The sequence below is a fragment of the Leptosomus discolor genome, chromosome 2, assembly GCF_034619465.1.
Source record: "Leptosomus discolor isolate bLepDis1 chromosome 2, bLepDis1.hap2, whole genome shotgun sequence".
Lineage (NCBI taxonomy): Eukaryota > Metazoa > Chordata > Aves > Leptosomiformes > Leptosomidae > Leptosomus > Leptosomus discolor.
In genome coordinates this window covers 23,118,475-23,146,060 of record NC_141392.1, presented here as the reverse complement: position 1 = coordinate 23,146,060, position 27,586 = coordinate 23,118,475, and the positions used below count along the sequence as shown (strand labels likewise).

At 55.5% G+C, this 27,586-nt stretch overlaps 1 protein-coding gene across 4 annotated transcripts; it reads right to left on the bottom strand.

Moving 5' to 3' along the window:
- Positions 1-537: 537 nt before the first annotated feature.
- On the bottom strand, positions 538-27,468 carry KLC4 (kinesin light chain 4). 4 transcript variants are annotated; one of them, XM_086482254.1, is made up of 16 exons: positions 27,411-27,468; positions 15,815-16,081; positions 15,388-15,618; positions 14,931-15,009; positions 14,625-14,850; positions 14,229-14,316; positions 13,743-13,844; positions 13,246-13,419; positions 12,990-13,089; positions 12,374-12,426; positions 9,507-9,574; positions 9,316-9,424; positions 8,370-8,519; positions 1,473-1,597; positions 1,296-1,353; positions 538-777 (listed from the first exon to the last, which is right to left on the bottom strand). In XM_086482254.1, exons 2-16 carry the CDS (start codon positions 16,061-16,063, stop codon positions 688-690), a joined length of 1,902 nt encoding a protein of 633 aa, XP_086338380.1. In that variant the 5' UTR covers positions 16,064-16,081; positions 27,411-27,468; the 3' UTR covers positions 538-687. The 4 variants fall into 4 exon arrangements, with proteins under 4 accessions (XP_086338380.1, XP_086338381.1, XP_086338382.1 ...); XM_086482255.1 differs by having other exon boundaries at positions 8,397-8,519; XM_086482256.1 differs by lacking the exons at positions 538-777; positions 1,296-1,353; positions 1,473-1,597 and adding an exon at positions 6,014-6,157.
- Positions 27,469-27,586: the final 118 nt, after the last annotated feature.

Genomic DNA, 27,586 nt, shown 5'->3' with positions numbered 1-27,586 from the left:
GCGGCTCCGCGCCTGCGCGTCGCCGTCGTTCCCCCGGCAGGCACCGCCCGCCGACCCCGCCCCCGCCACGGGCCGAGCCGCTGTCGCTTGTAGGGTCGGTTTTATTTAATAAAATAAAGTACAGCAATCAACCGGTGAGGGGGGAACCCGCAGGCGGCTGCCCCCCAGCGCCCCGCTCCTCCCCCGCCACAGCTGTGGCATGCGGCCGGGTAGGGCTGGGTGAGGCCTGGGGCGTTCCCGCCACTGCCCCGGCCGGGGGTGCCGCCCCGCCGCCGCCCCCCTCCCCCCCCCCCCCAATTCCCCCCCCCCCCCCCCGCCCCCGCGACGTACGAGGCCGCCTTACTCCCACCGGACTGGCGTTTCTACCTGGCTAGCGTGTGCGACCGGTGCCGAGCGTGCTGCCACCGAAGCAGCCGGCCCTGGGTGTGCAGCAGAGGAGCATGCGTGCGGGGCTGCGATTCCCAAACTAGATAGGGCCTCCTGGCCCCCCGTGGCCCCTCCCCCCCCTCCCCCCTCCCCCCCACCTCGGGACCCCCAGGCTGGACGGGCAGACGGCGGCACAAGAGCCAGTGATGGGGAAAACAGAGCAGCTGAGGTGGGGAAGGTGCCGGGTGCTGCCCCGTGCAGCACAAAGCTGTGGTGCGGCAGCAGCAGAGCAGCCAGATGCTGGGGGCACCTGCAGGCGGGTCAGTTGGAGGACAGCAGAGAGCTATGGGAGGACAGGTCCATGCTGCTGGCACTGAGGCCTCTACTCTCTGCACGGAGGCCTTGGGTGCCCTGGAAAATACAGTGCCCGTGAGGACCAGTACCTGCAATCTCCACCCACATCCCAAAGTGGCTGGCCCCTATTCTGCACCCCTTGCCTAGCAAGCCAGGACTCCTCCAGTGCCACTATCAGCTACATTAGGCGCCACCTCTACCCTCCCTGCTCCCCTTCTGTGGCTGGAGGGTTAGCTGAGCTCAGCAGGCAGGGAGGTGGTTACTTGGAGGCACCACCTTCAGTTTGGGAGCTACGATCTCACAAGAGGGGCTGCATAGCTGCCCAGGGAATGCAGTGGGAGCACGGGGCCATGCCACCCCCCTTGAGAAGGTAGATTAGATCCAGCCCCTCACAGCAGCAGAGTACATCTGCATGGATGAATGCCTCCAGTGGGGTCTCAGGCACCGCATGTGTGGCCCGCTGTGCCCCTCCCTGCCTGGCTCACCGGCCACGGCCCCTGTAGCCAGCTGTGGCCACACAGCCCCCACTCCAGCACCCATGCCTGCACCAGCTCCACCGCCTGCCCGGTGCTTACCTCAAATGAAGCATCACTAGACTTGTGCAGGTAATTTAATGATGCGGCTCGTTTCATGCTACAAGAAAGCAGAGGAGAGCAGGTGTGATCTTGTGCCTGGCCAGACCCTGACCCCCAGGGTGGCAGGGCCCCCACCTGCCTTGCACCCAGCCTGGCCCCCACAGCCCTGGTCCCTACCTGGTGTTCCTGGGCTCCAGGGGACCATTGCCCTGCAGTTTCTTGACCAACATCTCACTGCTCCTCCGTATCACATCCCGGATTTTTCCCAGGGAGCTGCTGCGCTGGAGGGTGCCACTGCCATCCTGGACACAGAGACACAAGCCAGGGCGACGGCTGAGCGGCACCAAGCAGGCTCTGGCATTCTGCAGATGAGTGGCCAGGAACTGGGCTTGGCTCCAAACACCCTCTTACTTGCACTGAGGATTTAGCCCTGGCCCAGAGCAGGCTTACTGCTGGCTACATGGCTTCCCTTGACCCTGGTTCTCCATAGGACATGACAACCATGGAGTCAGGGACCCCCACCACTATGGCTTGGCTCATCCTGACCAATCCTCCCTCCTGCCTGGTGCAAGCCCAACACCCAGCCAGGCTGCTGACATGCATGAGGCCACCAAAACAAATTGCACTGGCATCCCCACAGCCCTGCTCGAACGCAGCATAGCTCCATCACCTAGAACAGCTCGGACAGCAGCTACCAAGGAGGTCCCAGTGGCCAGGGAACCACCAAGCCCTAATGGGAGCCCCAAGCTTGGGAGTTCTTTTGCCAGGCCAGGACATGCTGCTAGGACAGTCCTTTCAAAGGCTCCCTCCTCATTTGCCACTGGCTGGAGACTATCCTCCCCCTCCCCTTGCCCTTCCTCACCACACCATTGCTATCCCTTCCTCTCCATCCAGCACTCGTCCTGATGTGCCTCCTGGTCCTGCATGCTGGGCCTGCAGGCTCGGTCATGTCAGACAAGACCAGTCCACCTGTGCACAAGGCCCTGTCCCACCTCTAACTCCCCCAAGACAATCAGCTTTGAGGCTGCTGAGCAATTCAGGCAGCTCCATCTGGGATGCATTCTTTCAGCTGCCCCAACACTATGTTGCCAAGCAGGCACCACTCTCCTCAACCCCACAACTTGCATTGCGCCCGGCCCCGCTACATGCCCCAGGGTGACACTTTGCAGAGGTTTCTTTACAGCTGCCTGCTTTTTCCAAAGACCAAAACCAGCCCTAAATCTTGTTCCCCAGCCCAATTCCTTCTACATGTCTCCAAAAGCCCCCAGTACTCAGAAAGGCACTCTCAGCCCTTGATAGCTCTAGCCCATCTCCTGCACTTAGCTCCACATACATGCAAGCCAGTATGACACCACCTCATGCCACTGTGTCATCACGGCACCAAGCTCTTGCCCTGTTGCCAGGCATGCTCATTACAAAGGTTGTGGCACCACTGCTGATGTGGAGTTACTTTTGTTCTGATGGCCTGATAACAGCAGTCCTCCCTGCTTCTGATCCCAATGGCCCCTGGCACATCAGGACAGAAGAAACTGAGACAAGGCAACTGCAAAGCCCTTTGCTCCTTATAAGCACATTTGGGAGCCCCTTTGTACCATTCCAAATGCCTAAATTGCCCTGTGGCCCAGGCTGGCAGCAGTGATAGCCCCAGGACTGTTCACACAGCTCTGCACATAAGCAGGGTCTCTGCATAGGCCAGTCACCCCCTTGTGCCGACCCCTATGGGTTGTGGCCCTGCCCAAGGCTTTTCCAACACTTCGCTGCTCCAATTACCCAAAGCTGATCCAGCCCTAGACCCCTCTCCAACAGCTGAACAGGATTTTTCCTACCAGCAAACCTTTCTCCTGGTATTGATCTCATCCCTTCTTGGATAAGCCAAGTGCATTGAACCTCTTTATTTTCTCATCAGGATGAAGGGTTTCCAAACTGGGAGCCACCTATTGCTGCGAGGGACCCGCTCATCAGGAACTCAGACAGCACCGAAAGTTTTAGCAATGTAAGCAGTTCAACTCCTGCACCAGGCATCCCAGGCAGGTTTTGGAAGAGCTGGCTGTCAGTACGTGGCACCAGCAAAGACAGGGGTGGGGTGTCTTTTGCCTTCCCACCAGACTTGGACTGGGTCACCACCCTCCCTGCAGCAGACCGCGATGCCAGGCACTGTTCCTTTTGCTAGGGCACACAAGTCAGGGGTGGAGAAGGGAACACAGCTGGGGCAGGCGAGTGGGACCACGGTACAAGGGCAGCAGGATCAAGCCAGGAAGTACGCTCTGGGGTCAGGGCTGGAGGATGGAGCCACATTTCCCCAGCTGCAGGGATGCTGACTGACTGCAGACCAACACAAAAACCAAATGCTGCTGCATGCTGCGTTAAAAATAGCCTCCCTTCTCTCCCCACTCCCTTTTCTGCAGGGCTATTTTTAACCCAGAACATTTATGGGGCTTGGTTTACCGCAGAGCCCCCACCCCATTGCACCTACCAGGATGAGAGCACTCAAAGAAAAAGCAGCCGCTCCACCACTGAGCTGCTCTCCACGGCATGCTCCCACCCTGCCTGCTGCACGGAGGCAGAGGACTTGGATCTGGCAGTATGCGGAGCTCAGCACTGGGGACACAATGAGGTATTTCTCTGGCTAATCGAAACACCTGCTGGGGAAGGCCCAAGCTCAGATGCCCCAGGGCAGTCCTGCCACACATGGCTACAGAGCTGAGGTTAGCAACAACCCCAATTTGGAGGTTAGGGAGAGGCAGAGTGGAGTCAGGTGCCTCATTCTCCAGAGCTCGGCCTAGGAGAGGTGCCCTCGGGGCAACATATCCCCCTGCACACACACAGACACCAAGCACCCCCACACCTGCTCCAGCAGCATTTGCACCTGCCACACCAGGGCTGACCGACGCTGGCCTACAGAGCATGGAAAGAAGCACAGGGCAGCAGTTCGGGTCTGTCTACCTTTAATCAGAGGTATGGTTGTTACAGCACCAGGTCTGGGACATGGCAAAGCACAGGCGCAGGTGGCACTGAGGCCTGAATGCACCCTGCATGGGGGACTCACCACTCTCCAGGACATGGAGCAGTGCTGGGAGAAAGAGACAGGGCAGGCACAGCCCTAGAGCACTCAGCCCTGGGCTCCACACTCCATGGTCTTGAGGACAAACCTCATTTCAGCAAGCCCAAGCTCCCAGAGAAACAGCATGCATGTGCCCCAAGGCCTCTGTACCACACCATAGAAAAGCCAGGCCCAGACAGACACAAGTACATTTAGTATCACAACCTGCCAGATGACTAGCATGAGAGAAACTATCTAGCTAAATAAATAAGGGGGGGTGGGGGTGGGGGGTGTCCTGCGCTGGCCTCTGGGCTCTATCCTGCTAGCTGCAGCCTCCCCAGCTTTCTTCCCAGGTAGGAAGACCAGGGACATTCACTTCTTGTAGGAGGTGGGATGAGGGTGTGCACCCAAGGGTGTGAGGCTCAAGGCAGTGGTGGCTGACCCTGGGAAACATCTCCTCTCTCAGTAGTGAGCCTGTGCAGGCCTGGAGTCCCCTCAGAGGCACTGAGCCACCCACACACATGCCAAGGGTCAGCACTGTCTTCCTAGCAGTAACAGGGTTACAGATCTCCCACCCACTTGGCTAGGGACAGCCAGACAAAGTCACAGCCCCAGGGATGACACCGGGCAAGCCAAGTCCTGTGTTCAAGAATTGCTCTCCTCCATGACCAACCTGGCCCCCTTCTCCTATGTAAACCTCTCTCCAGCCATCCCATCTGTCCCCACATGCTCAGAGCACCCCAAGCCCCAGCTCTTCCTTTCCTCAGATCCTTCTCTGCACCTCCATTTTCTCCCAACCGCTCTGCTCCAACCCAGCCTATTCCCCATCTTAGCTACTTCTAATGGCCTGGGGCCTAGCCCTCTGCAGAAAAGCTCCACTTTCCTCCTTACCCTTCCTCTGCCTCCAAGGAATAGCAAACAGCTTCACCCACACCTCTCCCTCTCTCAGCAGCCACATCTGGGGACCCTGGCACAATGACAAGCTGATTCACCCCTTAATACCATCAGGTGAAGAACTTGGCTACAGCATCAGGTCAGGAGGTTGCAACCAAACCACACTTGTCCTGGCAGGTCCCTGTTCCATGCACGGCCCTTGGCCGTCACCCCTCACCTCATCTTGGATGTACAGTAGCTATGGGCTGCCCTACATTCCTGTGCCCCTGCATAGAGACCCACGTGCTGCCCCTGTGTTTCAGAGCTCAGCGGGGAGGAAGATAGCAAGACAGAGACTGTCCTGTGCTGCAGGGAGAGCCCAGCTCATGAGTGACCAGCGCAGGTTTGCTACAGGGCACTAACTTCAGCTACGCCTACAGGGAAGAAAGCAACAGGGCACATGACAGCCCTACCAAAGCCAGGCCTCTCTGTCCCAGAACAGCCCCCCCATCTTCACGCCTCTGTCCTGGCCTCTGCAGAGATGGAGGGAACAAGCTAGGAGGGTTGAGGATGTCTAATGACGGTGGAGTCAGCACGCCTGGAGTGAAGACAATCCCCCGCAGGCCTGGTCCCCAGGGATGTGCAAGGGCAGGCTGGGGGTGGGGGGCAGGCAAGGGGACGGTGGCCCGTCGCCCTGGCCTGGGGGAGCGGGCAGCTCCTCGCAGATTCTTCCTGCTCTCGCTGGCCACAGGACCGGAGCTGGGCCACGTGGCCAGGCGCTCCTCTGCAGGCGTCGCGGTGCCCTCGCGCGCCGGGAGGGTTGGGGGGCTGGCGTGGAGTTCTTGCCGAGGAAGGAGGGATGGTGTGGAGGAAAAGTCGGAAGGTACAACACAAACATCCAGGTGATTGCGGTGGAGGGGAAAGAGGGAGTCTCGGGAGGCATTTAAGCCTAGTGCACAGAGAGGAGAAAGACACAATTTACAAGGCCATGAGGTTGGAGGTCACCCAGGGAGCACGTGGGGCAGGGCCCAGGCTGCATGCAGAGACAATGGGCCACGTCTGGGCAGGGAGGGGAGTCTTGTGAGGCTGAAACAACAGGCTTACATCTTCACCAGTATGCTCTAGCAGGCTGGCGGGAACACCTAGCTTGGTGAGGAACAGCCTGGGCCTCCTGCTCTGAGGGCTCCCTGCTCCTGGGCCTTAGGTGCCTGCCAAGGCCTCAGCACTGTGGTGCCATCCCTGCTCTCACAGCCCAGACCCTGGCTCTCCCAGTCCAATTACCTGGGCAGCAAGCAGCTGGTCTAGGCCCTGGGGTGCATCCAGACCTGCCCTTGGCAGCAGGGTGCAGAGGTTGCTGACAGCTACAGGGGTGGCAGCAGAGACTGCCCCGTCCAAGGTCTCTCGACCAGCACAGGGAACAACTGGCTGTGACAGACAGGAGCAGCAGGAGCTGCCTCAGCCTTCTTTTTGGGGGAGCTGTAGCCCAGTGCAGGGCTGCTGGCTGGGGAGAGGAGGCTGGCTATGTGTGCAGCAGGCTGGAAAAGGCACTGAGCATCATGTGGCAGCAGCCATGTTCCTCAGGATGCTGGGTTAGCCCTCAAACCCACTATTTACAGCTGGCTGGGACAGGAAAGCACTGCCAAGCCCCAGGGGAAGGGTCATATGAGCAGGAACTACCCCTCTTGGCTGGGTCAGGGTAGGGGAGAGGGTGGCATTGCCCGCTTGCCTGGGGATGATCAGCTCAGAGGCTGTCAGGAAGGTCTCCCTGACCATCACCAGTGCAAAGCAATCACCCAACACCAACCACAGCCAGGAGGAGCTACAGAGAGATACCAGCCAGGACAGAGACCGGGTGATCCTAATCCAAACCAGCAGCCCCCCCCTTTGTGCTTGTCTAGCCCATATACTAATGGGGAGTGCAAGGGCCCAGGGTCGGTGCCTTGCCAGGGCTAGGGCCCTCTTCGCTCCTGATGCCAAGAGCTGGGACCTCTGCTGGATCCCCTCAAAGCTCTGCTCCCCAGGTCCCCTCCAGACACCTCCTGGGTACAATCCACAATCAAGAGAGCCAGCAGGCTTCAGGCTTGGGTGTTGAAGGGCTGTCATGGCAACAGGGAAAAGGAAGGAGGAAGGGAGGGAGCTCATTAGGGTGTGGATAGAGCAGAGCCAGGTGGGGAAGGGTTAGGGACAGCAGATGTGAGGGGGGAGCAAAAGGACTCTGTGTGCTCAGTGTCGCTTGCGCCGGGCCACAACCACCCCTGGGTACCCAGATACACTACGCTCTCAACTAGAGTTTGCAGGAGGAATGGTAAGCGTTAACAGCCCTAGCAGCCCTTGAGCCAAGCACCCGCCAACACCATGCTCACTTGCCGCCTCTCCTCCATCCTCCTCCTTGCAGAAGACAAAAGGCACCTGTTCCAGACCTGGACTGCTACCTTCCTCCAAACTCAGCACTGGTGACCAAAGAGCCCTTCAGTCTCAGAGCAAGCCCAGACAGGCTCAGGTCACCCTGTCTGTGCTTTAGCTAACACCAGCCTCTTTTGCCACCACTGGTCAGCCCAGCCTGGCATCCCGCAAAGACCTGCCTTTTACCTCCTCTGCTTGGCCAGAGCCTACGGACGGCATGAGACCAGGAGAGGGGGACAGCAAAGATGCTGGCTGCCCCCTGTTCCCATGGCCTCCAGTCACTCAGTCACAGACACACCAGGCACATACACACACACACAACCCTCCCCAGGCTCAGCATCGCCTGTGGTGCAGTGCAGGACAGACAGCCAAGTTGCTCACAGAGGCTGTGTGGGCTTGAGATGGGGCCAATGCTCTCAGCCAGGGCCTCAAGAGGGGAGCAGCAGGGAGAGATGTTAATAAGGTTGCAAGGCTAAGATTAAGGGCAGACCAGGACCAGCTCATGCTGTGTGTTGCCAGGGCCTGGCAGCCCCCTGGAAGCAGGAGCCCTCAGTTGGGGATATCTGGAAGCCAGGCCCAGACACGCACCTTTGTGGGTGGGCTGGCTGGCTCATGCCAAGAAAGAGGGGAAGAAAGTGTGCAGGAAATGGAGGCAGACAAGGATGCCACGACAGGCCACGCGGGGACAGCCCTGAGCCAGGCTGTCCCTTCCCTCTGGCAGCCAGCTGAGGCCATTCTTGATGGTGTCTTGTACTTACCCCGCTCCATTCCACGCCCATACTCACTTCCTCGCTACCGTCTGTGGCATTCTCGTACTTGACGCTGCCCCCCAGGCTCCGACGTCTCTCTGTGCCATCGCTCTCCTTCAGGATCTCCACCACCTTCGTCTGGTTGATCGGGTCAATGCCCTACAAGTAGTAAGAAATAATAAGGAAGCACCATGTTTTGCCCTTCTGTGTTCTTTCCCTCAAGCAATCTGCTGCACCATCATTGTGCTTGGTCCAGCCCTCTCTCTTGGCCATTGCCCCATCACAGCGAAAACTCCCAGCACAAGGATGGAGCCAAATGCCATCCTGCATTTAGCAGTCCCTGCTCGGGTTCCCAGCTCAGTGAGCCCCTACCAAGCCATAAACCATCCTGTGGAACAGGGGCTTACTACTCCAAAGCTGACATCTTTTATTCTTCACATTTTGGTGTGCGAAGGTTTCTGCTGTCCTTCAGTCTTTGTGCTAGATGCTTACAGCTCTTGCTTTATTATTTGAGGATTGAGAGGATTTTAGGGCTAGAGGTACTCTTAAGAAATCCCTAGTGTGTTCCACGGACAAAAGGTTGGTGGAAAGAAAACATCCCAGTGAGTGCCAGTCTCCTCAGTGGGTGACAAAGTCCAGTAACCTGCCCTAACCCAGCTGCAGTATTTCTGTACTCAAAGAGCCACACCTTCTTCCCCACATGTACACACACTGACATCTGCTCCATCCATGCACATGCACAACCCCGCACACGTACACACGTGTGTGGCTCTACGCAAATGCAACTCCAACCGCCGAGGTACTCTGGTGTCATGAGAATGTAAGCCAAGGACACCAGAGGCTGCAAGACCCAGGAGAGTCTCTCACCACACCCCAAGCCAAATGCTATGCCCATGACCTGCCACCCCAAGCCCCACGATGCCCACTTCGCCAGGGAAGGTCCCTCCGGGGTTACCTGCCGCCGAGAGCGAACTGCACACTCCTCCAGGGTCTCGGCTGCCTCTAGCTTGCCCTGGCGTCGGTACAGTGCACCCAGGTTCCGCAGAGTGGTGTTCACAGTCGGGCTGTAGTAATAGATAGAAGGTGAGTGGGAACCCTGAGGCCACATCCTCCAAAGCCCACAGCTGCCCACAAACCACCTCTTACCTGCTAACCTTACAGGCCTTGTACCAGCCGCCATACTCAGCATAGGGAGCACCATCTCTGTGCTTGCTCTACAGGGTGAGGAGAGATGTGAGCTGTTAGTGCCATGCCTACCGCCGTTCTCTGGCCTGTGCTCTCCTGCTGGGTGCCGGGGTTAGGCCACAGGCTGCACACCCCACACCAGCCCAGCCTTTGGAAACACCGTGTGCAAATGCAATGATGAAGCCCAGCAGGTTCCTGGAGGGAAAGCTGAAAACTCATTTGCTGAAACAGGTTTGGGCCACAAGCAGAAGGGATGTCCCCACCCCAGCAAGGAGCATAAACCCATCTCCTTGCCCCTTCCATAGTACCAAAGGCAGCAGAGACAACACAGCCCATCCTCACGGTGCTCTGGAGACATGACACCCCACCCACCCCAGCGTGCAAAAGGAAGAAAAAAATCCAAAACAACCAACAAAAACCCCATAGGCACACCAGGCAGCATGGGCACTAAACCCCTCAGCCATGGCTAGTGAAGGAATCGGCCAGTCACATCCAAGCCTTCTGCCTGCAAGATCACGCCTGCCCCACAGCACCTCAGCCCAGCTAGCTGTCTCCTCCCCATGCCCAGCCTCTGCACCGTAAAGCTGGCTGGCTGGCCCTGCCACAGACAGGAGCAAAGAGGCTGCCAGCTGAGCAACAGATGTGGCAGAGCTTGATGCTCAAGGAGAAAGGTCTAGGGCCAGGATAACCCACTCCGCAGGGCACTAGCTGCTAGCCAGCATTGCCCTGGGTCAGTATGGACTGCGGCACCTGCATGCACAAATCACTACAGCAGGAGCAGGCCTGCCTGTCCACACACTATGCACCCTGGTGCGTGGCTAGCACTTGTGGGTGTGCCATGCCCCTAGCTCTGCACTCACAGGACACACGGGCTGGGCAGGAACCGCCCAGCTCAGCCCTGAGCCCAGCAGGGCTGCTCTCACCAAGCAGGTGCAGGGGGCCACCGCTGCACAGCAGGAGTTTCCCTGTGGCAAGGGCTCTAGCCCAGAAGAAACTGTCTTCACAAAGACCATTTTTCTTACTCAGTCCCACAGCACTTCTCAGATCCTTACCCCACTTACTAGAGTCTCCCTGAGCCATAGGCACATGTGGGTTTCCTCAAACCAGAGCCTATGCAGCCTGGGCAGGCCCCAGGGGCAGGAGAGCTCAGGACTCAAAACACACCTCTGAAGCTTGCATAGAGGCAGCCCTAAGAGGGTGGCTGGACCCAAGGGGAAAGATGACAAATCCCCTGGGGCAGAAAGAACCAGGGCTGTCAGCTGCCTCAAGGCCCTGCTGCTGGCATGAGCTGGCCTCCTCCTGCTGCCACCGAGAGCAGAAGGAAAGAGGGCTGAGGGGAAAAAAGAAGTGAAGCTCTGCAAGAGGGGTTTGATGCTTTTTAATAGGAGATGTGGAAAACACAACACAAAGCAGAGTGCAGGACGCCCAGCCCCTTGGCCAGCAGTACAAGCAGGTTTGCTGTTACCACCGCCTGGCCAGGAAGGCCATGCCATGCCATAGGCACAGCTGCCCTGCGGACAGGAGCCCCAGGGGCAGGAGAGGAGCCTCAGCCCCTGCTTCAGGCTGTAAAACAAGTCTCACTCCAACCAGAGGTCCCTGAGCCTGTTCTCTTGCCCTGTAGCAAAGCTTGTGTTATCTGGAGCATAACTCCCCAGTGCAACCATCTACTTTTGACGTCTTATTCCCCACAGATACCACCAGAAGTGTCTCAGTCCCAGATGGGACAAGGGGAGCCTGGTCTCTACTCCAATTCTGAATTCTCCTGCATAGGATGGTGCCACAACAAGTGTGATTTCTTTGCAGCAGAGCCTTCATAGGGCAGCAACCAGAGCAATGCAGGGCAGAACCGAGCACTGCCCTGCACTGGGGACCACAGAAAGCAGTTCAATGGGAAGACACAGCATACTGGTGGGAGGCACTTGCTAGTGCCCTGCTCTTAGGACTCACAGGATGGGACTGATAAAGTCACTAGGCCAAGCCTGCCAGCCTGCTGTATGAACCCATGTAGGGATGGGGCCTGCCCTGAGGGCAAAGTAAAAAGGAGAGACATATTATGTGCTCCCACTGCAGCTAGAAGACTAGACCAGAGCCCTTCATTCTGCTGTTTCACCCACTTGCCAAAAAGAACGCAAGGTCTTAGGCTTAGGAAAAGCAGAGACAGAGACTTCACGTGCTGCATTTATCATCTGAGCACAAAGCAGGGCCTGGGCAACAGGAGCAACAGCTTCTTTGCCTCTCTGCCTATTCCAAGGCAAGCACAACCCTGTCTATCCTCTTTCAGAGGCCATCTGGGATATAGAACAGCTAGGGCCTGTCCAGTGGGGAGATCTTTTTCAGGGCGTTTGGCTCAGTTTCCTAAGCAAGGTGACAGCAGCAGTTTCTTCTTGACCTCCATTTCTTCCCAGGCAGCCTTAGGGCTGCTTCAGAAGCAGGTTGTGCCCTGGGTACTAACAGCTCTTTGGAACAGAGTGTCAAGGCCCTGCAGCCCAACCCTCTGCCATCCGCCATCTTCCATCATCTGCGTGCCCTAGAGGGATCACTAAGGCAAAAAGAGAGAGCATGCAGCCGTGGCTGAGAGGCTGAACAACCCCCCGCCCCAGGAAAAACATCAAGCTCTCCCATAGACCTTCCCTCCCCACTGCCCCAAGGAGCAGCCATGCTCTCTCCCCACTCTCCAAGACCCCTCCTGGCCTTCACCAGCGGCCATGGCAGCTCTTCATACTGCAGGAAAGAGGGTCTGGCTGTGAGAGGATCAAAACCCCTGTATCTCCTTCCCCTCCCAGGGCTCTTGCTGCGATCAACAGGCAGCACCATCAGCTCAGACTCACCTTGCTCATCTCCTCTCTCTCCTCCGCATGCATCCAGATTGGCTTGTGTTCATCTGTGTGGGGAAGAATGCAAGACAGCTCTGCTCACCATCTCACCCTGTTGCTCTGCCACTTCCACTGGGGCTCTGCCTCCTGCACAGCCCAGCACTCTGTCCCCAGATCCAGCAGCTCACTAGAGGGAAGTGATAAGGCTTCCAGATCCCCCTGGTCCCTAGGCCAGAGCCCCAAGAAAGGCAACTGACATTGCAAGGGCAGGACAGGGGAAGGAAGGAACAAGTCCTCCCATGGGGGAATACCTGTGTTAGGTGCACAGGAGAAATTTCAGCCTATGCCTGGGAATGATTGTGCCACTTGCTATTCCCCCTTCTAGCCACAACTATTCCCAACCCAGTGAAGACTGACAGCCAGAGTTCTCCAAGACCCCTTCTGAGAGAAGAGGCGGAGCAGCACAACACACTAGAATGGCAGTGTCTCAAGGGCTGCCCAAACCAGGGGCTGTGCCACGGCATCCCATCCCACTGCCAGGGGGATATCAGAACCAGCCAAGCCTAGGCTGAGAGCCAGGAGACCAAACTGCTCACCCTTCCCCAGCCCCAACAGCTTCTGCTGTACAAACCATCCACAGAGCCAAACTCCTTCACGTGAGCACGGGTAAGGATCTCCTTATACAGCACCTCTGCATCTTTGTATTTGCCTTGCTTCAGGTAACAGGAGGCCTGCAACCAAGAAAACAGCTCCAGCCCCAGTGGGCACCACAGATGAACTCTGCCCCCCTCTTACAGCTATCTCTGAGTCTCCCAAGCACCAGGCAATGCTCACCTTTCCCATGGCACAACTCCCCATCCCCACACCGCCCCTCCCCAGGGTCTCACCAGGTTGTTCTTGGTCTTGGCCACGTTGGGGTCATCAGGACCCAGGCAACTCTCATAGATCTCCAGGGCCCGGCAGTAATAGTACTCCACCTCATCATACTTGCCCTGGTTCTGGCACAGCAGGGCTAGATTGTTCAGCTGCTTGGCCACATCAGGATGGTCTTTGCCTAGGACCTGGGTAAACAGAAGAAGAGAAGCCACAAAAAGTCAATACTTAAAGACTGCGGTAGACTCTTGGAGTTAGTAGACACTGTAGTCCCTCCAGGACAGGCCTATGTCAGACAGGAGCCAAGGACTAGGGTGGTAAAGAGGAGAAATTCCGGCTTCCACCTCCTGGCAGGCCTCTCTAAGGCTGTGAACATGGGAGAAACAGGAAAGGTGGTGGCAGAATCAGCAGCCGAAGAGACTAGGTAGGTCCTGGATCTCCCAGGTGCAGTGAGGTAATGGGGGAAAACCCTGAGGGAGAGCTGGAAAGAAAGAGCATGGGAGACCAGTACCTTCTCACGGATCTCCAGCGCTCGCTTACACAGTGGCTCTGCTTCTTTGTATTTCCCCCTCTTGCCGTAGAGAACGGCCAGATTGTTCAAAGTTGCTGCCACCTGCAGAGACATAAGCTTCTGTATGAAACAAAGCAGAATCCAGTGAGACCAAACCAGGGATGCAAGCAGCAGTAATAGTGACTGTCCTATTTCATTCATGCCTGCAGTACAGCTGCTTCTGAAGAGAAGGAGCTCCGGAGGCAGAAGGCTACCCTGCCTACATTGCAGGATCCAGGAGAAGCCAACTCCTGACAGACCATACTGAACAGGACAGCAGGAAAATACTGAAGCAGTAAAACAGAGCCCCATACCATGTGAACAGCACCACAGAGCACATTGCTGTCCTTGGTAGTCTGGCTGCAGACACACCATAAGGGCACCGTTCTAGCCTCAGCGGCACCCACCAGTCAAGGGAATTGACTGAAAGGGGAGGGAGACACTCACTGCTGGGTGGTCTTTGCCCAGAGTCTTCTCACGGATGGAGAGAGCATCATTCAAGAGGTGTGCCGCCTCTTTGTATTTATTCTGATCCCTGCAGCGCAAAAATCAACCAGTTACTTGGGATTTGGACACTACAGCTCATAGCAAGCAGAACTGTGAACAACAGTCCTCCTTCCACACAGATCCAGCCCTCTGTTTTCTCCATTCCTCCTTACCTTAGCCAGTCCCTAGTTATATCAGGGAGTTTGGCGGTCCAAATACCCCATGTGTGCCAAAACCTTTTCGAAAGGCAAATCACTGGAAGCTGGGGGAGCTCCTGTCACCAGAATGTGCTGTCCTGCTAAATGGCAGAGCCAGAAAGCTCTCCTGGCCCAGTCCTGCCCTCCCCAGCATGCTCACCTGTACACTAGTGCCAGGATGTTGAGCATAGTAGCCACATCAGGGTGATCGTGGCCTGATGTCTTCTCCAGGTCCTCCAGTGCCTGCTTGCAGAGTGGCACAGCCACCTCATAGCGTCCCTGTGAGGCGTACTGGATGACAAGGTTGTGGAGGGTGCGCAAGCGTGCGGGAATCTCATAGCCTCCCTGCTGGGCAGCTGCCACTGCACTGCTGTGCTGGTGGGGCACTGCAGACACAGAGGAATAAACAAGGGCACAGCAGGCTTGAACAGAGACAGCCAGCAACCATGCATGAGCAAATACTTACATCCGGGACCATGCTCCTCCTCCTCATTTGGGAACAGGTCATCCAGAGAGTCCTTGGTGGAGTCGCCCTCCTTCTCCTCCTGAAAGGATGGGAAGCACACCAGTGGTTCTCAGAGGAGACAGCAGCAGTCTGGGCAGAGTCAGCTGCCTCTGACTGACAACTCTCCTCCCTGCTACAGCCTACCAACACCCCCAACTTCCCCTGTGGTCTCTGCCACCATCTTTCTCCCAGCTACAACAAACCTAATAAAGCCAAAATTTCCCCAGCACATCCTGGCACGCTACACCATGTTCTCCCAGAAACTCTGCCCCATGCAGGCTCCCTTTAGTTCTAGGCATTGCTATGCACAGTAGCTGGGAAGGTGCAAAATCCAGGGCAACTCTGTGACACCTAGGCAGTCCTGCTGGTCCAACCTCCCTGTCCCCAAAGGTGGTTGCTCAGCAGGACTAGAGCATACCGAAGGTGAGACATCCTCATCATACTTCTTCAGCTGGTTCATGAACTCAAGGTGTTTCTTCTCCTCCTCCAGCTGAGCCACAGTTTGTTCACTGCGCTGCAGCTTCTGCTGTGTGTTGGCAAGCTCATCGCGCAGCCACTGGTTCTCCTGGCACAGTCTCCGCACCTGAGCGCGCAGCTTCTGCTTCTCTGATTCCACAGCATTCAGATGGTTGGACAATGCCATCATCACCTTGTCAAGAGCCACAGTCAGTAACTACCACAATCTTGTATCTCCCTCACATGCATGCTTAGGGCCCACCCTCAGGGGCATGCTGGCCTTCCACACTCAGCCCCTTGCTGCCCCTGCAGCTTACGGGGAATGGCCACATGCCCGCCTTCCCTTGTCAGTCTCGGGTAACACCTAGAGGGTCACCCATCACTCTCACCTGAGCTTCTCCAAGCCCCAGTTCAATCATCTCCACTGACTTGCGGAGCAGGTTGGATTTCTCATGCACAAGATTGGCTTCTTCATCTTTCTTCAGGCACTTGATGGTCTCCAGCAAGCTGTGCAGTATGGAGTTGTGTTCATTCTTGAGTGCCTCCAGCCCTTGCATCACCAGTTTGGTGTTGGAAATTATCTCCTCTTGGCTCAGCTTGTCCAGTTTCTCCTCCCTTGGGTACACCATGGTGGACATCGTCCTGCTCCTGCAGCCCTACACAGAGGGAGACAAAACCTGAGCGCCTCAGTGCTGTTTCAGAGAGCCGCAAGTGTCATAGCCTCCTTCAAGCAGCCAGAGACAGTGTTCAACTGGTTGCCTGCTCTAAGCCTTTCCCCTTCGTCTTCCCCCCTCCCTTTGGCAGCAGGCAGCTGTCAGGGCATGTGTTTCTGCTTTTGTGGCACGGAGAGCTGGCAACCAGTGCAGATGGCACACACGTGGACAGGAGACAAAAAGGCTAGAATCAGTGCTGACCTCCAACACCCCCACACTCCCAGCAGCAAGGAAAGCTGATTTAGCTTCCATTTAAGAGCAGAGATTTGTAGTTAGCAGCTGGGTTTGCAATGCTTACACCTCCCTGCCCACAGACCACTGATGCAAGGAGGCTGTCAGAGCTCAACACCTCTTCCAGCTGCAGAAGAAAGAGAATAGAAAGTATAGCGATGCCAGCTCAAATATTTCTACTTCCTCAGTGGAAAACCTCCTGGAAGAGCATCTCAGACAGGGAGGCACATCAGAGGCCTTCCTGGCCCAAACAAAAAATTCCCTGACCAGAAGAGTACACCCTGACAATCCCAGTCCCAGCACAGAATGGCCATTGTGGAGATGAGTGACACAACACCACCAGCGTGAACTGAATAACTGTGTGGGAAAGCTTATATACACCAACCACTACAGTTACACTAGTGTAACCCTTGTGTGGCTGTCAGCTTGAAACATTAACAGGATGCCCCCTCCCTGAAGTGTTCAAGGTCAGGTTGGATGGGGCTTGGAGCAACCTGGTCTCATGGAAGGTGACCCTACCCATGGCAGGGGGGTTGGAACTAGAGGATCTTTAAGGTCCCATCCAACCCAAACCATTCCATGATTCTATGATCTTCCAGCTTCATTTGCCCTGCTGCCAGCCCAAGGACTCCTCAGCATGGCATAAGGACACCGTACTCTTTCCCTCTGCTGCTTCCCCCAGACGCATAACAGGAGCGTACCAAGCTACTGCCTTTGCACAGGCACACCGAGTGCTACAACCCACAACATTAGCACGGCTCCAAGACCCCTGCACAGAAAACCCAGGAAATGCCAGGGAAACACAGCACGCCAGAGGGAGACATAAAAGCAGGCAAGACCTCTTACAGCACGTTGACGGTACCCTGGCTGCTCCACGGCTCACTCCCCTGACGTTCCCTCAGCCTCCCCCCCCGCAGCCGGGCCACCCCAGCAGCCTCCTCACAGTACTCAGCGACCGCAGCAAAGCCACCCCCCAGCTCGCTGCTATCGGTCCCTGCAAGGCCAGCCTTCCGCAGGGCTGCAGGCGGCCAGCTGCCGCGCCCTGCGCCAGCAGCACCCCCTTGCCTCCCGCAGGCGGCAGGAGGCTCTGCAGCCTCAGCACCCAGGGCCCTGCTGGCAAACCGCCCAGGCGCTACGCAGGAGGAGGTGGGGGGGGGGGGGAAGACCTGCCAACAGATTTGTCTTCGTCCTCCTGCAGGACCCACCTCTGCATGCTTTGAGATCTTTGTTCGGCGGCAGCAGCAGCAGCGTGCCTGGGTTACTGAGCAAGCAGAAATGCTGCCACAGGTACAGGAACAGAGAGAGCAGAACTCCTCTTCTTGGCAGGGCTCCTCTCTCCCCCAGCTGTGTGCTCTGCCCAGGGGCGCTCAGGGCAACCCCCCAGCTCAGCTGCCACTATCCCTGCCCAGGAGTGGGCCCTAAGCAACAGAGGGGTCCAGTTTCTTCCTCACTGCAGCACTGAAAGTGAAGATGGCAAACAGTGCTGGGGCAGTTGCCATAAATACACACATCTCATCATACCAAATAATTTCATTTCCTCCTCTTTAGCCTCACTCTTCCAGAGGTTCCTTGAGTTGTTTTATAGGCCTGAGCTCTCCTCTCAGCTCCATTTTGGCTTCTGTTCCAGTGATGCACATACATCCCTCAGGAAGGGCAGCAAACTCTCAACACACAGTGGAGACCTTACTGAACCTTAGCAGGGTGGAAACACTTCATGTCTCTTCCATACTTGGTTCCTGTTCATATCTTTGAGCAAGAGCAGAGTCGTCCCCCACCTACCCGAGTCCCAATGCTGACTTCATGATCCAGCATCATCACCAACAGAGACATACTTCACTGTATCCTTCACTTTTGGGTACATGCTGTGCTCCACATGCAGTTACCCTGTGCATTTTACACTGAAAAATCTCATCTGGACTGTGACATTTCTCAGTTTGCTTTGGAGAAGATCAGATAAGAATGGCATGAAAACTCTCACTAAGATCAAGGCAGAGGGCACAGACTACTGTTTCAAAGAAAAGAGTAGGTCTGTTTGCAGTCGGCTGCCACTCATATCCTGTCTTCCAAACCAGCTCGCCAGGAACTGGCAGCTAAGCATTCGGGTCCATAATTCCCCTAGTGATTCTTTTTCCCACCTTTATTACACCTCTGAGGGAGTGATCCAATGCTAAAGCAGCAAGGGAAGCCCTGCCTAAGGTAGACTTCTGTAAGTGAGCACAATTCAGGAAGAGATGTGCAGTGATTCCCGGCTCCAGAGGAAGAAGCTGGCAGCCCAAAGGAACTAGCTCTGCCTCATCTGGCAAAGCATTGTTGTCCTGCTCTGAAATGGGTCCAGACAGTCTCCCAGGAAGGCTCAACAGGCACTTACCTGCTTCCACAGAAGCCAAGGTAACAACTGCTAAAGGGTGAAATGGCCCCGTCACTGGTTTCAGCTCATAAGGAGACACAGCCCCAGAAACAGGGAGACTGGGAAGTGGGAGTCCTCTGGAGCACAGGCAATGCTTGTGACACAAGGAGATCCCCAGGAGCAGCCTCATACCCAGCATATAACAAAACTAGAGCTCTGCCCTAAGGCTCACACAGCTGTGCAACACAAGTGTCCCTTCATCTGTCCCTCTGTGTACTTGGTCAGCTGTGAAATGCTGACAGTTTTCATGGAAGCATTACTTACGTTCATACACGAGATCTTGCTGCCATCTTTAAAAAGTACAATACAAATGCATTGCGAAGAGAAGCATGCTACAAATCACAATAAAAAGTCACCAGAGCTTGCACCTTCCTAGGTAACAGCCCCAGACAAGACCCAGATCCATAGAAAATCAGGCTCATTAATTCCACTGTGCACAGAACTACTCCTCAATTGAGAAATCGCCGAGCTGCGTGTTAAATCACCAGTGCCTCTACTACAGTAATATCCTGTCTGTCTTCAGCAGAAAAAGCTTCAAGCATTATACAGTCCCCATGATCAACTTCTTTTTCAGAACTGTAAAGATTTCAGACTGAGAAGGAAAAATAATCAAAACTTTCTGACCCACAGCACAGAATCATTCGATGCTGCAACTGCATCCTCAGATCCTCAAGATATACCAATACAGGCTCCTCTTTCCTCACTGGCTGTGCAAATACCTCTACACAACCCTCGTCCTTCTCCCCTACGATAATATCCTATAAGAACAGCCCTGCTAGGTACCAACATGCTTCCAGTGTTCAAAGGTTTTCAGGCTGGACACAGGGTGCAAAACTTGAGAACAGCACACAGGCTGTTCACTTCCAGGTACCAACAAGAAAACAAAGAGACTACTGCAAAGAAGTCACTTAAATGCTTTCTTCCCTACAGAGCCTTATTTCTAGTTGTCCCCCGTGCTGGCAAGTCTACAGTCAGTGCTCAGCCCTCCAGAGAGGAAACATGCTCTATGGCAACAGATGCCAAAGTCAGGCAGGCTGAGGCTGCTGTATAAGCACTCTTCCTACTCCTGCACATTCAGTAAAGGGCACCGAGTGTCCTTTATCCAGGCAGAAAATGCACTTGGAGGTTCCTGCAGTGAGGAGGGGAGCCACCATTGTTCGCCTTTGGCAGGGGGAGGTCCAGACTGGAATAGGAAGAAACAATGCTTTTCCAGTGAGTTCCTCCAAAGCTGGAGTGCCCAGCTCCTAGTTTATCCTGCTGCATTCCTCACAGCTTTGCAGGTGTCATGGCCCAGGTCTCCAGCAGCACGTTTCTGCTCTAGTTGGCATGTCTTCTCTATTTACAGTGAGCTGCTACAATACCCTGCCTTTCCAGCAACACCCATCTCCCCTCCCCTCCCCTGTTTCCATTTGGAGGAGTGCTGCAGGAAGACAGGGAAGGAAAGTGCATGCACTGAGCTTTGTGGCAATTGCAGCAATCAGATGGGAATCCATCAGCTAGCACATCCTGCCAGGCAGAAATCTTCCACCTGTATTCAAGTGCATAACCAGGAAATCACTGAGCATCAGCAATTTCAGCAGCCCACTTTTCTGCCTCTGAAAACTGCTCCCACATGCAAGAGCTTTAAGAGGAAAGAGCTGGAAGCTTCACTGCTTCTATCTTAAACCCACAACAGCTGCCACAACAGAAACAAGGATGCCAGACTAAATGGGCTCAAGTGAATCTTAAAGCTTAGATTATGATGCCTAATGCTAAAAGGCTACAGATAGGAAAAAATATAAGTATCACTGAATTCAGAAGTCAACTACAATAGGACAGAGACTTCAAGTCTACACATGCCTCAATAAATTCAGTTCACTTCACTGTCTCCCCACATGTCCCTGGCCTAAGTCTATGTGAGACACGGGGTACCGTCACAACTTGCACAAGCGATACTGTCAAGACAATAATTGCAGCTTACTTCAAACTGCAGATGGCCTGTCAGCACTTTCTGTATAGAAGCGGGCACAGATTTTTAGCAGCAAACTCTTCTGCAGGAGAAGGTGATCTAAGGATACGGCAGTTGCAGAAAAACAGCTGGGTTCTGGAAAAAAGCTTCTTGTGGAAAAGATGAAGTCTGACCCATAGCAAGAATGAGTGACCACATTCAGGAGATAGATAGTAATGGTAGCATTTAGAAGTGTAAACATGGAGCTTAAAGTCTTATCTTCACAATAACTATCCCAGTCTCATGCTGCGAGACACGCTTTTGCTACCTGGAGAAACAGAAAGGTTATGTATTTGGGAAGCCAAATAACTTGATAAAAGCAGGGAGTGGGTTGTTTGGTTTTGTTTTTTTTTTTTTTCTTTGGACCTCTGCCTGCTTATTACTGTTAAAGAACAGAATAAAGGTCTCTGGAAAGACTGGTTGACCTCCAACAAAGCTAGAAATGAGATCACCAATACACAGCTGAGTCTCCACTGCAACGAAACCTGACCTAGTACCTAAGACATTGAAAAATAAAAGCAGTAAATAGCCGAGTGCCAAAGTTGCAACCATTGCACAGGCTGTGTCACAAGCACAAGCCTCCTCCTTATTTAAATACCATCGTGTCAGAAAGCAAACAGAGCCTGTAGGAGACTACAGTCAGCTGAACAGAGCCTCTGAGGCTTCCACTGCACAACATACTGATACTGACAGGAAACTTGCACACTGCTGCACCACTGCCAGAAGAGCTCAGGGTCAGCACCCCAGGTCATCGGCAAAAGAGCCACAGAAAAGGGACGAACTGGTCCTGCTGAGCTGCACATCCAACATACAGAATTTCCACAGCCGCTCCAATATGGATAAAACAAGAAATATAATCAGCTCTGTATGATGCCCAAGAATTTCACAGCTAAGAGCAGCTGCACACACACATGTTAAAGCTTTAGAAACAAAGGCAAGAGAAGGATGTTTTGCAAATGGAAGGACAGATGGGTGTGCAGCCAGCTTCAGGGTAACGCTAAGAAGTGCAATGTGAATAAGAGCCAGGAATTAGAGGGCAAATGCTGGACTCCTAAGAGTAAGAACTGATGGAACAATTGCAGCATACGGCTCCATCCTGGGGTACATGCCTGCTTGGGTTCGCATGAGGCACAGAGCGGGAATGGTGCTCTGTGATGCTTGTTACCACTGCCAAAAATGCCCGGCACATGTCATGCTCCCTTAGAGCCACTAAGAACACACAAAGAGGAGATTGGTCAGGGGTCAGCAGCCTGGGATTCATACCCAGCATACCTCTAAGCTGCAATCCCAAAGCCAAAAGATATCACTCAAACTGACATGCATGAGGTCCTCTGCATGAGTTTCTCCACCCTACTGCCAAAAAAGAGGGCACCTAGGGCCCCATCTTCTGCCCAAAGTTCTTTCCCAAGCCCAGCCTCTAGTCTGGGCCTTTCTTGCACTGCAGACAGTCTAAAGAGTCAAACCAACGCACAGATGACTTCAAGTACCATAGGGAGACTGTTGTGTTGCAGCTGCCTCCCTAATAAAAAGAGTCTGGCTGCTGCATTACTTGGAAGGGGTGCCTAGAGGTACCTCAAAGGTCTCTGGTCCATCTCCTCACTCAAAGCAGGTATCTGATCGGGTATCTGTGTCAAGGGTTGACCATCTCCCAAAATGGAGATCCCACAAGCTTTTCAGACCACTGTCCCATTGTGCGTGGGGGACACACACGGGATGTGACACAAAAACACAGCCAAATAACCACCCCCATCTGAATTCCTTAGATAAACTCCCTATTACTTTCGTCTTTGCTGAACATCACTGCAGGACAGAGGGGCCAGGCACCACAGCACTAGAAACCGACCTTAGGGCCCAGAGGAAGGGAACGTAGCACATACCTCCTTTCAGCAGGGTCCCTCTGTCCCAGAGCAAGAGAGGCAATGCAATCCACCCCCAGCAGCAGTGCAGGGAGTGGAGGCAAGGAGCTCTCTCACCCACATTCTCCCATGCCCAAAAAACCAGGACTCTTCTTAGCATCCAGACACCCTGTCGCATGGTTTTAAAGCCAATCTCCAAGTCCAGAAAGGCTTCACCCAATCAGCTTCCCCAAGCTTTAGAGTCATGTGTAACTCGGTACAAGTTGACTGTGCTGTTGGAAACAGCCCAGCCCTCGCTATCCCTGGACAGGCGTCAAGGCCAGCACTGCTTCTTTCAGCAGCAGCTGCTGACATATGCCAGCTCTAGCTGAGTGTGAAGCTCCAGGGGTTTTTCTAGATATCAGAAGGCCTGTGTTGGGAAAGTTTGTGCTAACCAGTAGGCTGCAAGAGCCCCAGGGGCTTTTAACTAGGACCAAGGAACTAGATTTGCAGCTCAAGTGGAAGGGCTCTCCCACAAGCAGATAGGAGGCTCCCTTCAGGCTCTTTCCCTTCAGCACTAAACACCCCTCTCTGTCCCAAAAGCTTCGGCTCCCCACCACCTACAACCTCCAACAAGAAAATGTAGCATAACTTTCCTGAAACCTAGGGAAAGGTGGTGGTGAACTGGATTTACAGGGACTTGGGTGCAGTTACTCAGGTTCCCATCACTACAGAAAGGAGCTGGGAGCTTCCCATTCCTCTCCTGCTTGCCAGCCCACAGCTGGAAACAGCAAGTCAAAAGCTACTAAGGTTTGTTCTGATTGACCAGAGCAAGCAATTCCTGTGTTACCAAAGCACGATTCAATTACAATAAGCATGCGTGCTCTGAGGATGACAGACGAGATGGTCTGGTTGGCTTTGTATCAGATCACTCATTCCTTTCAAGACCAGAAAAGTCTCACTCCTTTCATTCATTAGCAATCAAAGAATTACAGACATTGGAGGCAACAAGGGTTAAAAAAAAAAAAACCCACAAAACAACAAAAAACCCCAAACCCAACCCCACAAAACAAACAAAAAAGCCAACCCAAAACAACACCAGCATGTGCCATTAGCAGAAAGCCATTTTGCTCCTTATCGCCCTTCATGCTGTTTACAGCCCCCGCTGGCCAGGGAAACATGCACTTTCAGCAGGCCACTGGAACCAGAACAGCGGCCTTCACCACCCCCACCAGCAAGCTTGTGCTAGCACCTCCAGATCAGCTCATAAAACCTTATTTTTAAACTCCTGCTTATGTCTGCAGCAGCTCACCAAATCCATTCTGCATCTGCTCTGCCTAGGACTACAGTGGAACACCATTAAAACCTGTTTCCAGGCTAGCGGAGACAAGAGCTAAGCAGCTGGAACAAAGCCAGGACAAGCATCTCTTCCTAGCTTCAGATTCTGATTGGGAGCCTCGCTCTATAAAAGACAGCATGAGAGCCATTACCTTGCCCTGACAGCATGAAGTGGTATTAAAGCAGGCAGAGTAATTCCCAGGAGTCAGTGCCCCTGCAGGCATCTGTCTAATGTGAGGGCTATGCACTGGCTGTGCCTCAGGAGTACGGGAGATGGCCAGGACGCAGCTGGGACCAGCAAGTGCCCTGGAACCATTCTGGGAACCCTGAAAGGCTCTGGAGCGCCCACACTCCCTCCACAGGGTACCTGGGGCAGCTGCAAAGACCAGCTGACTGCAGGCTGCAAGACTGAGCTATTATTTCCAGAAGCAAACGGGTCTTGTAAACCACAACAAAGCAGCCAAATTCACACTCGACGGCATAATAAGCAAAGGATATGGTTTACCTCTGCCCTCCCCCAACCAGCTGGAGTTCTTTGAGGAGCTATGTGGCTCTTTCCTATACCAAATCAAGCCTTTATCCAGTAATTCTGCCAAGGTCAAAATCTTGCCATGTGTTCTTCGTGCCCCAAGAGCCATTTCGGTATTTGAGGTTAATGCCATGGTTCCTACCTGGACATTCCTCCAAAACAGCAGATGAGAGAACACCAGCTTCCCGCTCCTTCTGCTAACTACAGCAAAGCTCAGCCATGTTTGTTTACCCTGCGTCTGAGCTGGCCAGATCTTTGACCTGGTGCGTGCTGAACACCACCCTCCTTCCCCTCACGCAGAGGCAGGGGTGGGTGCTTCCCATGTCTCTAAGGCGGCATGGGAGACAGGAGACCAAGGCGCTAGAGGAGACCCTAGGATGGAGCCTCAAGAGAGTGCCAGATGCCAGCTATGCACAACACAAGGAAGCCTGCGGTTGCTGGTAATGTGCTGCTGCCTCCCGCCATTGTATAAATTTCTCCCGGCTGCCTGGCCAGAGCATTCTGCTGCAACGCCATTCCCCAGCCCTTCTTCAGACACCTCCTCTCAGCTGCATCCTCTCCCTCCCAGAAGCTTACCAGCAACTGGCCCCCCTGCCCCCCACCTTTGGTAGGGTTCTCCTCCACTTTGGAACAGCTTATTAAGCAGGTTATTAATGGGAGGAAGGTTTGGTGGGGGGCGGGGGGGCCACAAGGCTCTGAAAGTTTGAGAGCCATCGCTGTGTGCTAGGAGCCGCCTCCGTCATCATTTCTCCGGCTTTGTCTGGCAGCAGGAGGCACGCCCGCTGCGTACCCTTGGGACAATCAAGCCAGAGAAGCCCCTTCATCCCTCCTCAATATCACCACAGAGAAATTCTGCACCCACCTGACTAACTATAAGCTTCACAAGGAGGAAAGTTTTCATCGGCTCTGCCCGAAATTCAAAGCGGTCCTTTGTTACAGGACGGCTGGGCACCCTGCCCGTCTCAGTCACCGGATGGGAATCCTCCCCCGCCCCGCACCGCCGAGGAGCGGTACCTGGCTGCCTGCAGCGGCTTGTCCAGCGCTGGCACTCCTGGAGGCCTCGGTGCGGCAGAGGAGCGCCGGCCGCGGCGCCGCGCAGCCCCCGCGGCCTCCGCCGCGCTGCCCCCCGGCCGCAGCGGCAGCGCAGGCACCAGGCGCTCGGCAGCCAACCGCGCTGCGGCGGGGGGAGGGGAGGACGTGCGGCCAGGCCCCGGGAGCAGGACGGTCGGATGCTCTCCCGGGAGGTCAGAGAGAGACACGCCTGCCAAGCCCAGGGCTCCCTCCTTGGGGACAGACCGGAGCATCACGGAGCAGAGCAGAGTCCCCCACGCCTGCGCTTCTGCATGCTGCCCGAGGGGCTCGACCCCACCATCAGACTCCTGCTCGGATGGCCAAAGTCACCCCTGCCCTACACACAGGGGTGTTCTCAATCCGCTCCATCCTATACTCAATCTTGTGGCAAAAGGTTTTATGTCCTGTTTGGTACCACCCTCACCTGTGCCCCCACTGCTGACCCAATCCCAGCCCCTAAGACCAAGCAGGTGGAGCTACAGAGAACCTTCCAGCTGCGCTACCCCTGTCACTGTGCCTGCAGAAATGGCCAGATACAGGACAAGATCGCTGGGACTCCTACGGTGTCACACTGCGCAGTGCAGAGCTGGGCCAGGCGCTGCCTGAAGCAGCCATTTGATCTCGAGATGCTTTACGCAGAGAGAGGACAAACGCCACAGCATCCAATGTAGCCAGCAGATTGTTGGTACCACCATCCCATCCACAGTAACACACAACCTTCACAGTGCTCTCTACAATATTTTGTGAGCCTCTGGAGGTATGCTGCCCCCAGCCACCTACATCTGCCCAAGCCAGTGTTTCGTTGGGATTCTCATCCCTTCCCACAGGTTCCCCCAGAGAGGGAAGGGCATTGGGTGTCCCAGGAGGGAGCCCAGCCACACTGACATGCAAGGTCTCTCTTGCCTCATCTCACAACACACACTTTTTCACTAAAGCATCTTACTGTTCTCCCTTCCCTAGATCGGGAGGGTAAACCTGGCTGGCTACGGGGCACATCAGCTACAACGTGGCTAAAAAAAAAAAATCATGCAAGTTACACAGCAGGAGTGCAAACACGTATTATTTATCTTACACTGAAAGCCATCCCTGGCAGTGAAGACAGAGCCTAATTATAGAGCAGTGAATCCCGCAGTCTGTGCCCACAGCACCCTGGAAACAGCCATGACCGGGACTTCAGGCTGTCCCACCCTTGTTATAAACACACACCTCCCTCCGGGCTCCCGGCCTGTGCCAGCTGTCCCTGCGCGGCGGGCAAGGGGAGGCTAACCGCGCAGGAGCCCGGGGACCCGGTACTGCCCGGGGAGGGCAGGAGCCAGCGGGGCCCCCCCGAGTCAGCGGCTCGCCCTGCTGCCAGAGGGGACTGGGTCCCGCCGGCCACGGGCACACCTCGCCGGCTCCAAAGTCCACGAAACCAGCGCCCTCACCGCCGACCTCTCAGGCAGGCAGGCAGGAGCGCGGCCCGACAGCCCTCTCCGGCTCCGGGCACGATCGTCCCAGGCCGGGCGCTGTCCTCGCCCCCGCTCCCCCGGCAGCCAGGGCGCACTGCGGCTCCCGAGCCACGCCGGTCCCGGGCCTGGCCCCGCGACGGAGGCTCGGCTCCGCTCCGCTCCCGGTGGGGCGGCGCCCCGGGGAGGCCGCGCAGCTCCGGCCAGCGCCGCCCGAGCCCCGAGCGCCCCCTCCCCCCACCATCTGCCGGGCCGGGGCCGTGTCCCCCACCGCCGTGCGGGGACTGCCCGGACCGGCACCGAGGTCGGCCGGTGGGCCGGCAGACCGCCTGGACAGGGAGACCTGCCGCACCGCCTCGCCCGCGGCAGCCGGGGGAACGACTGAGCCCCGAGTGCCACAAGCCCACCCAGCAACCCCACCCGCCCAACCTGCTCGGCGAGCTCTCGATGGCCGCCGCGGCACGGTCGCTGTCGCAGTCGCAGTGGGGGTGAGGCGGGGCGGGAACCGAGCCCGGCACCGCCCGCCCCTTCAGCGGCGCAGCCCCTTTAAATCAAACATGGCCGTCGCCTTGGGCCCGCCGGCAGGCGCGCGCCACCTTGCGGCG